Source organism: Sinocyclocheilus rhinocerous, unplaced genomic scaffold (genome assembly GCF_001515625.1).
Source record: "Sinocyclocheilus rhinocerous isolate Xijiao unplaced genomic scaffold, SAMN03320098_v1.1 scaffold807, whole genome shotgun sequence".
Classification (NCBI taxonomy): domain Eukaryota; kingdom Metazoa; phylum Chordata; class Actinopteri; order Cypriniformes; family Cyprinidae; genus Sinocyclocheilus; species Sinocyclocheilus rhinocerous.
In genome coordinates this window covers 893,657-907,346 of record NW_015650326.1, presented here as the reverse complement: position 1 = coordinate 907,346, position 13,690 = coordinate 893,657, and the positions used below count along the sequence as shown (strand labels likewise).

The 13,690-nt window shown below is 38.1% G+C and overlaps 1 protein-coding gene across 1 annotated transcript in view; it reads left to right on the top strand.

Annotated features, from left to right (window-relative positions):
• Window positions 1–13,690, top strand: part of LOC107711710 (probable G-protein coupled receptor 158) — a 51,670-nt gene that overhangs the window by 13,146 nt on the left and 24,834 nt on the right. Inside the window, exons 3-5 of the mRNA XM_016516739.1 lie at window positions 5,687–5,789; window positions 8,790–9,001; window positions 9,205–9,273. Of these exons, the coding sequence (XP_016372225.1) occupies window positions 5,687–5,789; window positions 8,790–9,001; window positions 9,205–9,273 (384 nt within the window). The remainder of the gene's footprint in view (window positions 1–5,686; window positions 5,790–8,789; window positions 9,002–9,204; window positions 9,274–13,690) is intronic.

Below are 13,690 nucleotides of genomic sequence, written 5' to 3'. Positions count from 1 at the left end.
CATTATAAATGCAGTATAATGGATTTTGGTGGGCTTACTAAATTATTGACCTTGCTCTGTGTCTGTGTGGTCCCACTCACGTGAACACTAGAGGTAAAGCAGCAAGGAAAAGCACAGCAGCCTTCATAAGCACAACGCTTGCTCCCAACCACAGCAGCTGAAGCAAAACGATATTTGGAAGGGTTGCCTGTGTTTATGAGAAGAAGAAATACTTGTGTGCTGTCTGAGAAAGAGGCAGAAAGCAGTGTGTGTGTGTGTGTGTGTATGTGTGCCAGTGTGATTCTATTTATAGCCTCATCTCTTCCTAAGACAGCAGGACTATGCCTCTTAAAGTCTGTTCTGTCATTGAAGATGAGCAACGTCAGCTCGAGGCTTGACAGGAGTGCATCCCGAATCTTTGTTCCTGAGGTGGATTAACCTGAGTGGATGTTAGACTGTGTTAGTCTCTCCTTTATAGCTCGAGAAAAGAGCTCTGGAGACTTGAAACAGAAAATGTCCATATAATCAGAGCTTTGTCACATGCAGGCAGCATTTCCCTTTCTGGTTCCCCAAGGGTTATAAATCTTTTCTACCGCTGTGCCATTTCTTCCGCTCCATTAGTTGTAATGGTAATGTTGTGCTACGGTGAATCTCATTGGCTGTCAGCAGAAAGCTATTGTTTCTGAGTGTAATCAGTGAGCGTGTCACATACACTCTCATGCATCATTAGTAGCAGACTCTAAAACTGTACTGAAGATTTAAGACTTCAAATGGATAGTTCAACCAAAAGTGAAAATTCTGTCATTATTTTTTAAAACGTGTACTTCCTTTTATCTGCAGAACACAAGGCTTACAAGTAAAAAAAAACAAAAAAGATGACAGAGTTTTCATTTTTGGGTGAACTAAATCATTTTATGAATATATACCAGTTGGGTGAATTCAATACAATGGCAGTAGTAACTAAATTAAATGGATAATACAACACCTAAGCGCATCAGCAAAAAAGTACATGCAGCTCACAGATCATTTTTCCAAGTACTCTGATACTCTGGTTTTGGTAATAAACAACCCGATATTTAAGTTGCAGAAGCTGCCATTTCTCTCCATTTGTTGAAATGTTTATCTGCTTCTTATGGCATTTCTATGCATCAACATAAAAGTGGCGTTTCTGTAGCATTATAGCGTGACCAAATATGAATTTAGCATGAACTTTAAAACTACAAACTACAACTACAATTTGAAGGGGGCCTATTACTAACACTTTTTTAAAGTGACATAACATCCATTTTGGTAAATTTAACATCATATAAACGTAGAAAATGATTAACAACGAGCTCAAAACATGAGAAAATACAGTAGTGCACCATTTTGGTGTGTAGAATGGAGACTGTGATGACCAGTTGATTCGTGAATAATTCATGAATCTCTGCACAGATGCACTGTGTAATCAAGTCAATACTATAGCAATAGAAAATCAGACTGGCGACAAAAAAATGCAGAAGTTGTTAAATACTTAACATTGGCTCAAAATGATTGCTGCATAAATTTGTCATCAAATTTGATCTTATAATTAACTAAGTCACAACAACAATAGACAAAATGTATAGACATAGGCCATTAATAATAATAATAATTCATTACATTTATATAGCGCTTTTCTAGGCACTCAAAGCGCTTTACATTGTCAGGGGGTATCTCCTCATCCACCACCACCAGCACATAGCCCATTAAAACAACTGACACACAAAGCAGACTTTGAACACTGTGTAAAGATTCCCAGTGCAGGGTGGAAGAAGTATGTGAACCCATGGATAGTTTTTAATTCATCTTTAGAAAACTGTTTCAGTTCAGCAGTATTCTGGGGTGTCTGTTGTGAACCTCTCATGCCAAACCATCTCAGGTTAAGGTCAAACTATTCCAGAAGGCGTATATTTTCTTCCAAGGCCATTGTGTTGTTGATTCACTCCTGTGCTTTGGATCGTTGTCCTCAACTTCTGTTGAGTTACAGATGGCCTTATATTCTCAGGCAAAATGTCCTGTTAAATCACATTTTATCACTAATTTATGCAGAAACTGAAGTTGTGCAACCAGAGTTTGTCTGTCTATTCTGAAGCCAATGCCATGCTTTAAAATTTTTACTAAAAAGCCATGAGAAGCAGTTAATAGGTAGCTGGTAAACACTGAAGCTCATCACAGCAGTGCTGGATGAACTGAACTGAAGGTGCGCTGTCACAAATATACACGCAAATCCAAATATATCCTGTTGCAGGCATGTTATGTACAGCAGGAGGTTGAGCGCTGCTGTCTTCAGTGACAGATTGATCTTCTAACTCTGCTGATGCTGACACTCCTCAGTCCTGAAGATTTCCAAGCATGAATTCATGTTTTCAAATGTCTCGGGTCGCCCACATTTGTCTGCACTGGAAAGCAGCGAGGCTTGTATTATTAAATCTTATTCAAAGGGGAACAGCTAATATACTGAAAATCATGTTCTGTTGCCTAGAATAGAGGGAACTCTTGAACCACAGGGGTGTATAAATCAACATTCAGCCCTCATCAAAGCTTTGCCCTCTAGTAATTAATTGGCATTAACGTTCGGGTGAATCTCACAAGAACAAAACCATCAATTCACAAGACTTTCTAGGATTTTTTTGCATTATGGCATTCATTTAATGATAATTAAGCACATTTACCCATAAACATTCTCATTACAGTCATGTATATGGACATCATTTACAATTTAAAGTTTATTTTTTAGTTATAACTAATCTCAGTGGTGATCTTTATTAGATTCTCATTACTTTTAGTATTTTTACTAAGTAACACCTGTGAATAATCAAACAATGAACCAATGAGAGAACAGGGCACAAGACCAGAACAACCAATAAGAACATGACACATAAACAGGGGAGCACATGGCAAGAACACATGAGGGCATGGGAAACACGTGACAGGAAACAGGAGATATGACTGTGACTAAACTACAAAATAAAAGACATAAAAACCTAAACGTGATACAAAACCCAAAACCAAGCTTGACAACACGCTTTACTGAAATACTTGATTTTGATTGGTCAGTTGTGACATTCTGAGGTGTGTGACCAAGCGGCAACCTTCAACCTCTCTCGTGAAACCAACACGGAAGTGACTTAAACTGTAATTCGTCAACTGGCCCCTACAAGCTGCATGCAAAAGGAGTCAATCCCATAGACTCCCCATGTTAAAATGCCCAACTTTACAGCAGAAAAAAACATGTTTACAGCATAAACTGTAAAAAAAAACATGGACGTAGTGTCCGTGACGTCACTCGTAGGTTTCTGAAAAGCATTTTTGAAGCCTAAAGTGGGTGGAGCAGACCACTGCCATCTTGGCAGCGCGTCACCGCTCGTCACTCCCGGATAATCGAAAATGGGCAAAAAGGCGGGACGTGGGTGAAGCTGAGGTGCCTGGTTGCTGAAACCATGCCCGTCTATAGTGACAGCAGTGCTGCCAGGCCCGGTTCTACGGGGGTGCTAGAGCGTGCTAAGCACCCTCAAACTAAATCAAAAGCACCCTCAGTTAAAGCTGTATGAATGGCATTTTATTGCAGATTTGGCAAACTATCCAGTGCGTTATGGTTTGCGCTCTGGAGATCGATTTCTATTTCAACGTGTTTTTGCAGCGTTGAGCAATGTAGCCAATCACAGACATCTGTTGATTTCTTGAATCAGAGGCGTTTAAGTTAGAATCCACTCACCGCTCAAATCGCCGGAGTTTTTGTTCAGGTATTGTGTTCAGCATGAATCATCTCATTATATCAAAGTGTTGACGCGATGTAAATAAGAGATTCGTTGTGCAGCGTAAAGAACTTTATTGATAATAACGCTATATTATACTCTTTTTAAATCATATTAAGCCTTAAAGTTCTGCATAATTAAGGGCGTGGCCACTTGAGTGACAGGTGGATTGCCGCTGCTGTCACCACCGTCGAGCTAGGTAGGCGTGGTTTCAGCAACCAGCTCCCGCCTCTTTGTGCCCATTTTCGATTATCCGGGAGTGACGCGCTGCCAAGATGGTGACAGCCGGCTCCGCCCACTTTGACCTTCAAAAACGCTCTTTAGAAACCTACGGGTGACGTCACGTACACTACGTCCATGTTTTTTTTAAAGTCTATGTGTGTGACACAGAATTACACACCGCTCATCTGGGTATTTGAGGTCGGCCCTTCTTTCACATCTCTCATATCACACGTTTCATTAGAATGCAACTTCTATCATCTTGTGCCTCAGTTATCGACTGTATTTACTGTAAAATGAAACCGAAGGACTCAATATTGAAATCAATATTTTGTGTCCTCATCTTTATTTATGTGGTGAAAAGCTGTGTAATTAGTCTTGTCTGAATTTTGCTCAAAGCTGTTTATTAGTTTGTTAGGAACTGTTTTTCTTTGCAGAAGCTTTGCATTTAAAGAGCTAATAAAATATTTCAACTCAAATCAATATTTCATGTGTAATTATTTACCTATGTGGCAAGTAGCTGTGTAATAAGCAAGATCATGTACATTCAGCCTTTTGTTATTGAAAAATAAACCTCCTCAGGGTGATATAAGACCTGTCAGGATTTATTCTGCGATAACAACTAGCTGGATGTACATTACCCCTTACTTATTATACAGTGTTATACATTTTTGCTTTATTAAAGTATAGTACTATAGTACAATGAATTTTAAAAACATTTCATATTTGAATTGGTGTAAATTAGAAGTAGTACAACAAATACTACCATGATGTATAAATACATAATATTATTATCTTTAAATAAGCTAGATAGATATTAAAATATCTAAAGAGCAACACATAACACATAAAACCTGTAAATGTAATGTAAAAATGAAATGTAAAAACCTGTTATATAGCATTTGGCACCCCATTTGGCATTTTAAACCAAAGCTAAAGTGTATAAATGTAAAATGGAGGTAATTATCTTCTATAAAAAATAATTCCCTCATGAAGACTTGACACATTGAATCCTTCTTGCTAAAATAAACTTGACAAAACAGGGAATTTATCCTGAAACCTTTCTCTGAGATCAGCATCCAGCATCGCTTCATTAGATTTCCTCTGGGCTTCATGGCACTTCCAGAACATTTATAGAGCCTTGTGAACTTGGTGTGACTTTTTCCAGACTTAGTTAACAGTAAAACTATTTATATCACCTTCTGGAATAGAGCAGTCTAAAAGTTTAAGTTCGGAATCACATCTTTCTTGTTGCACTGTATGTATTGTTCTATACGTAAACAGTTTTGATTTCAAGCTTGGCAGTCATTACTAAGGGCCTTTAAAGAGAAAGCTGCTGTGAGCCCATCTGTTTGCACACTGATGTGAGCTTTACCGTGATGTTGCCAGAGTATGAAAAATAAACTGCTGCACATCTATTGACTGTCATAATAACTCATAAACTGACATTTTCATACCTGGAAATGTGATAAATGACTGTGACACCACTGTCACAGATGGTCTATTAGCAGAGCCGATTTCCTCAGGAAGTTCCTTGCTCATACTGTGAGTTGTGTTGAACAAAATTATATAATTTCTAGCATCAGTTAAGGTCTCAGTGCTTAAAAATGGAGAACTGTTATTTATAGTTTAATTGTGTCTCCTATTACATACTGCACTTTTACTAAATGAAGCCCAGTTGTAAAACTAAACGCTTTTTTTCCCCCCGCTAGTGTAAACCGATTGCGGGCCATGGATTTGTGCTGGACAAGTACAAGTGCCAATGCAAGAGTGGTTTCTACCACCCAAGCCAAGTGGCGCTCAATGGCATCTCAAGTAAGTACAAATCTGAACTGGCAGGACACTGGATTTATTATGTGAATTGTTTTTGGGGTGAACTGCAGGAACCTCTAAACCATTTATACTTGAAATCTCTTTTGTCATCATAATTGATATTAAAAAATGATACTTGTGATAAATAGGAGTAGTTAAAACTGGGTCATCCTTCAATGTAAGACAATTAGATTATTTCACAGTTTCATTGTCTGTGAACAATGAATGTGAATGTAAAATGCACATAAATAAAGTAAAGGGTCTTGTTTGAACTGAACTAGATTGAATCTTTTTGACAGAATCGGATACACAAACATAGAGTTACTTCCTTCCACCAGATAATTTATGATCTCAAACTAGGCACAACTACCCTAAAGACAGAGTTTATATCTATTTAATATGGAGAGTTCTAGTTGTTAAGAACAATATTCCTCTCTCGCACGCTCACATGTAAACTGATGTAAAAATAGCTCTATTGAAATGAGTCTCCTCTACTTTTAAGGCAAAATTCTTTAGGCAAAACTCGTGTTTTTCCAGGCTCTGGTCAGTTCTGAGGTCAATTTTCGGTTACACTTTACTTGAAGGGGTGTGCATAAGACTGACATGACACCTTCATAATCATGACATGACACCTACATAATCATGACATGACACATGTCATGAATATGAAGGTTTTTTATGCATGTTTATGACAACTGTCATTAAGTGTAATTCGCTCAGTTATGTAATTTTTAATGCAAAGATGACATTGTTTGAGATGTCTTTGTTATGGGCTATGGTTAGGGGTAAGGGTAGGGGTAGGGTTAGGTCAAATAATGTCGTATTTGCATTAAAAATGACATAACTGAGCGAATGACACTTAATGACAGTTGTCATAAACATGCATAAAACCTCCTTCATATTCATGACATGTGTCATGTCATGATTATGAAGGTGTCATGTCAGTCTTATGCACACCCCTTCAAGTAAAGTGTTACCCAATTTTCTTTCAGAAAGTGGAAAGGAAACATCCATAATACACATTTAATTGTTCATTATCTGTTTGCATTATCTATTGTGCCAGAAATCTCCACTTCCAAATTTTCCAGTTTTATTCCTATTTAAATTCTGAAGGTTTTTGCAGAAAACCTTTTGCAGTTTGTTCATATAACGTTCGCCTGATTTGTATGACATTTTATTCCTAAAACATATAGTGAAAGTGTATTCTTTTCTGTCTGTTGACAGTATTTTCTGATTTATGGAGTAATAAAAAAAAGAGATGCAAAATCCGCTCGGTAATTCGGTTTCAACCTGGTTTTATCCAATGTTCAGATTTATGTTCTGAAAATTATGCAAATTAGTGGCTCTTTAATTAGATAATACCTCATTTACATGTTTAAACAACATTTTAAAAAAACCTGTAATACAGTGTGCTGTGATTAATCAACTGGGGAAAGTATGGTGATATCTGTTTGTTTTGCCTGATTCATAAAGTAATGAAGTAAAATAAGCATGAAGACAGTATTGGCTAATTTAAATAGAGGCAAATGTGGACTAATTACAAAAAGCTGCAGCTCTGTCCAAACACGTGGCAGATACACGTATTTACCTTATTTCATATTTGATAAACCAGGGCTTCCATGTACATATTTCAGAAGCCCTGGGACTTCATCCAATCTAAGTTTAGTGAATTTTGTTGTGTCGTCTTGCAGGAGCCTCTGCGGTTATAGTCTGTTCTCTGCTCTCTGTCATTGTGTGTGCTCTGCATTATTAGGTTACTATTTCTTGACTTCACTTCCTCAGGAGAAATCACTTTGGACAAAGCCAGATTAAGAAGGTTCTTAGCAGAAGCTAGTGTGGGTCAACCGTAATGATCTTCAGAAGAACTCCACATTAACTTCAGCAGAGATATACTTCCATGTTTTTAATGCTTTATTGACCAATAAATCCATAAAGAAGATTTTCAATATCTCCATTCTTTCTCCTAGACAGCAATGAGATGAACAGTTTTGCAGGAAGGCTCCTACTTAACTTTATAATTTATAAATATAAAAGTTATATAAAATATAACTTTTGGGTGTTTGTTATTAAAAAACAAATAAGCAAGCCCAGTCCAGGTGAGAAAAAAGTAACGAAATGCATTACTTTCCATAAGAAGTAACTAAGTAACGCAATTAGTTACTTTTTTATGGAGTAACGCAATATTGTAATGCATTATTTTTTAAAAGTAACTTTCCCCCAAACACTTCTTAAACATCATTTATAACTACAAAAAGGTTTCAGAGTTCTGAATAACATTCATCCCTGGTATAACATTCCCATTAACCACTTATCAATTGGTCAAGTTCAGCAGTTTCATGGTGGTAACGTTTGATGAGAATTGAGTTCAGTCCACATGGTTTTGCATAAATCCTTGAGTCACAACCAAGCGGCAACCTCCTGCTCTCTCTCTTGAAGCCAACACGGAAGTGACTTAAACTGTAATTCATCAACTGGCCGCTAGAGGCTGGCTGCAAAAGGGAGTCAATCCCATAGACTCCCCATGTTAAAATGCCCAACTTTACAGCAGAAAAAAACATGTTTACAGCCTGGTTCAAAAAATGATTTTGGTCTATATAGCTAATTTTGCCCTTGATGACAACTGTGAGGGGGGTGAATTTTTTTATAACTCATCCGTTTAAATTATATTAAGCCTTAAAGTTCTGCATAATTAAGGGCGTGGCCACTTGAGTGACAGGTGGATTGCCGCTGCTGTCACCACCGTCGAGCTAGGTGGGCGTGGCTTCAGCAACCTGCTCCCGCCTCTTTGCCCATTTTCGATTATCAGGGAGTGACGCGCGGTGACGTGCTGCCAAGATGGCGACGGCCGCCTCCGCCCACTTTTGAGCTTCAAAAACGCTCTTCGGAAATCTACGGGTGACGTCACGGACACTACGTCCATGTTTTTATACAGTCTATGGTCACAACGCTGTATAAAATGCAAACATTATGTCATAGTATGGTTCTTTGTCATCCACCTGTTAGAATCAGACCGGGGAACGTACTCTGATGAATCCTGGGAACTGTCCGGGAGGTGTTTGCCCTGCCGAGAAGGCTGTCCGTTCTGCACAGGCGACACCCCGTGTCTGGCTCAGGAGGACACGGCTCTCCGCCTCGCCATGGTCTCCTTTCAGGGGTTCTGCATGCTCGTGGACCTCATCAGCATGGCCGTCGTCTACCACTTTCGTCGCAACAAGGTAAGAACATTTACTGTCGGTTATCTTGCCTGGAAAGGCTCTATTCTGCTTTTATTCTGCTAGACTTACCTGAAAGAAAAACTAGAGCTTGATTTCTGCTTGAGCAGGTTTATTGAACTGAAGGGCAAATACTGCTTTTCAAAATGTCATAGTTCAGGATTCTCTCCTATTACTTCTCTCTCTCTCTCTCTCGTGTTTTTCAGAGAATCAAAGCATCTAGTCTTATACTTCTTGAAGCGATTCTTTCAGGATCTGTACTTCTCTACTTCCCTGTAAGTTCCAACACATTTTTTTTACATAGTGTCTATTTATACTAGCTCCACCCACAAACGTGTGATAAGGATGGTCAACACTATAAAAGGCGGCAGACAATCGTCAGCTTCAGTGGCGTAGATGGTAAAATGCGTATCGTAGTCTTTTTGACACGATCGACCCGGCACCCTAATCTGCCTTTTACCGAACTTTTTTTCTTCCCTTTTCAAATCTCATATCACATCGGAAAGGCATTTATTTTCAATAAAAATTAAGGAAATAATCAAAAAGTTGAAAATAAAGTATCGGGTAGGATTAGGGTAGGTGTAGGGAGGGCTTTATTGTCCCAATAAGGTGGCATCCATTTAAAGGTGACATATCATGAAAATCTGACTTTTCCAGGTTTTAAGTGCTATAATCAGGTCCCCGGTGCATCTACCAACCCGAAAAACAGCGTGTTTCTGCTTCCACTCAAAATAGGCATTTTCAAAATGATATAATAAATGATCTGTGGAGTACTTTGAGCTGAAACTTCACAGACACATTCTGGGGACACCAGAGACTTATATTACATATTGTAAAAAGGGGCATAATATGTCTCCTTTAATAATTTGAATGAAAATGATCATTTACACTCAATACGTTATTACTGCATACTGTTTTATAATGAACTATAATACTGAGGTGTGGATAATTGCCACTATTTGCAATAAGTAGCCTCTATCGCTATTTACACTTAATGCAAATAGCCGCTGCCTTTTTTTACTCCCTTATCAAAATGAAAGAGGAAGATCTGTTTTCCTCCCTTTCATCCTGCATCTGTCACTATTTAAGATCAACACAAAAATGTTTCCACCTGGTTTTAAAGGGGTAGTTCACCCCAAAATGAAAATTTTCTGTTGATTTACTTACCCTCAGGCCATCCAAGATGTGATTTTTTTCTTCTTCTTTTTTCTTCTTTTTTTAGTAGAACAGTAAAGAAAATTTTCAGCTGAAACTATGGTCTTTGGTGATTCATAAAAAGCAAGTCAATGGCTAGCGGAACTTTGAGAGTCAAAAAAGCATGTCAGGAAACACAAAATTATTAATTGTGGCTCTTGACGATATATTGAGGTCTGATGGAGCGAAATGATCTGTCTGTGCAAGAAACTGAACATTATTTACCACATTATTACTTGTAATCCAGAGCCTCAGGCAAACGGTCTTGGTCCTGGTCATGTTCACGAGTCTGGAGCTGATGCTTTCTTTGTTTACAACAATGAGGATACCTATGTTGTATTATTCATCAAAATGGTCCTTACTTGTGCTTAAGAAAGAAAGTCATGTATATCTGGTACAGCATGAAGATTTGTTAATAATGAGAGAATTTTCATTTTTTTGGGGTGGAGTATCTCTTTAATCTTTTGTGTTGTACCAAAAGACATGGGTTATGATAAAAATTGCAGTTGCGCTCCTTTACCTTTTCATTCACCTCTTTTCTAATTAGCTTGTAAACCAAGCATTATGGGTTCCTGCAAAAGCGATGTTGGGTGACACAATAGGAGGGTAGGGTCTCAGCAAAATTTGAATTCATGTAATTTCCAGATAGAAACAGCAATGCATCCTGGCTGACCATTTTTGATCGGATCACACAAAGCATCTAATACTAGATGGAAACACGACCAATAAGACCAGGGGCAGTTTGAATTTCATGTTAACTTTGAAGGACCAGGCAGCCAGGATGCAGCTGTAAAAATCCATTATGATTTCTTGGTTTTATCCTCAGTTGACTGATTTGTAGGCTACATTCTGCTCCTGAGGGCACTTTGAAATGCAATGGTCTGCTTTTCATTCGGTCCTGTGCCACGGCTGGCAGTGCATTACATAAGCCTGTTCAATCTTCAAACTGACATTATTTTTATATCAGCTTGAATTAGTTGACCAGCTTTCACACAGATTAACCATTTCAAATGTCTCATTTTTGTCACATTTCCATGTTCTGTTGTATCTCAAGGGCCAAGTGAAACCCCATCAGAGCGTCTTCACACTGTAATAACTAGATTACTTGTGTAAATGAAACTTTGACACAATGGGAGATGCCCTCTGTTTGATCACATCTCATTTGTGAATACCTTTTCCCTCTTGTGTAAATTCAAAATTGAATCTGTCAAAGCTGATTTCCTCAGCAGCAGTGATTCTGCGTTCCTGGCACGTCGTCTGTTGTGCTCCTGTCTCTGTGGTATTTTTCTCTGTTCTTAAGCTAAGCACACCTTCCAGACCATCTGTGATAGTCAACAGCTCTTGCATTTATATGAGAGATGAGGGAATATGAAACAGGGTAGGGATGGGAACTTCAAAATGGGGGATTTGAGGAATGGATTGCACCCACTGACGGTGTTTTTAATTTGTCAGTTGTTGAATATCGAAAACCAGATAAGGTCACAAACATATAAAATGTATTAAAAATCTCCCCCAGGACGGTTCTGAGTGTGAGGTTGTGGAGGATGCAGCAGACTAATACGGTCTGATTATGAGTGTGCAGCATCACTCTGTTCAGACACCTCAATCTGCTCTTGAATAAGAAAGTGTGCTCGACTACATCACATGTCTAGATATGTTTTATTATAATGCTTATCTCCTTCCCTTGATCATATTTTTATTAGATTAAATGAATGGAATTGAATCAACACTGAACTTAATTGATCTGAAAAATGACACAATTGTCTTCTTTAGAGCTGCTTTAAGGCTGGATAGAATTTGTTTTGCAATTGATGAACTTTGTAACATTGACTCTGCCATTGAACTGAATCAAATCAACAGTGAACTGACTTGACCTGAGGAATGGCAATCATCTACTGTAGAGCTGTTTTACAGCAGTTTGTCAGCTGTTTTAATTTAGTCTTAAGCCCCGTTCCCACCAAGAACGATAACTATAAAGATAACGATATTAGCGCCCACACCAGCGAACGATATCGTCTGTTTATTCTAAGCGCACATGCGTCTGCCGCTTTAAATTCTTGAGCTCATTACAGCAGGATGGATTCTGATTGGCTGTCAGTGTTTTATCGTTCATCAGCTGGAAAAAAAAATCGTTTTGAAAGTGATCACAACGATATCGTTCCTCTGTATCGTTATAGTTGTGGTGTGAACTATGCTATTCTTTAATATTGAGAACGATTTTTAGAACTATATCTTTATCGTTATCTTTATAGTTATCGTGCTTGGTGTGAACGGGCCTTTAGCCTTAGTCTTGTGTCAAATGTCCTGTTTAGTTTTTATCATATTTAGTCAACCTATGCTGTTTTTTTTGTTTGTTTAGTCAAGTCAAAGACTTTAGATATACAAATACGGTGCACTCCTATTACTTATGAATGGAAGAAAGTGCAATGCACAATATGGTGGAATAATCCCGCCTTCTGAATAAAAGAGCCAATCGCTAATCGGTAAAGTCATCGCTGCACTGCAACTGCTGTTAGAAGCTCTGGTTGCTATAGAAACATGCAGCGCTCTGAGACGTGCACTTCGGACTGCACTTGCACACTGGCTGGTCTAGCCTGAAAAATACGCTTTTTTAACGCTATCTGAACTTTAGTTTTTATCATATTTAGTCAACCTATGCTGTTTTTTTTGTTTGTTTAGTCAAGTCAAAGACTTTAGATATACAAATACGGTGCACTCCTATTACTTATGAATGGAAGAAAGTGCAATGCACAATATGGTGGAATAATCCCGCCTTCTGAATAAAAGAGCCAATCGCTAATCGGTAAAGTCATCGCTGCACTGCAACTGCTGTTAGAAGCTCTGGTTGCTATAGAAACAGTCAGCGCTCTGAGACGTGCACTTCGGACTATACTTGCACACTGGCTGGTCTAGCCTGAAAAATACGCTTTTTTAACGCTATCTGAAAATGAGAAACAACAGGTTGTTGTCAGATTTCATTTGTGATTTGAAATTTAATTGTAAGCTTGGTGAACAGTATTGGAGAATTTGATGTTTCCCCATTCAAAGAGATAGGAGCTGTACTTGCATGACTGAAATAGCTGTCATATTCAAATATGGCTGCACCGAGTAAAATGACTTGCCTTAAAGGGAATTTTAGTGTCATTTTTGGAGGTCTATATTTTCTCCACTTTTTGTCGAAAAAAATGTACAATTAACAATAAAAAGTAAACTTAAGATGTCATGTACAGGTATGTGATTTTTACATCAAAAGTGATTATTTTAATAGTCTTAAAATGTAAGTTAAAGGGGTCATAGGATGCCCATTTTCCACAAGTTGATATGATTCTTTAGGGTCTTAATGAAAAGTCTGTAACATAGTTTGGTTAAAATTTCTCAATGGTAGTGTAAAAAACACCTTTTTTTATCTTGTCAAAAACAGCTCTTTTCAGATCAGGCCGTTTTGTAGCATTTTCCTTTAAATGTTAATGAGCTATGCTGACCCCGCCCCTCTCTTCC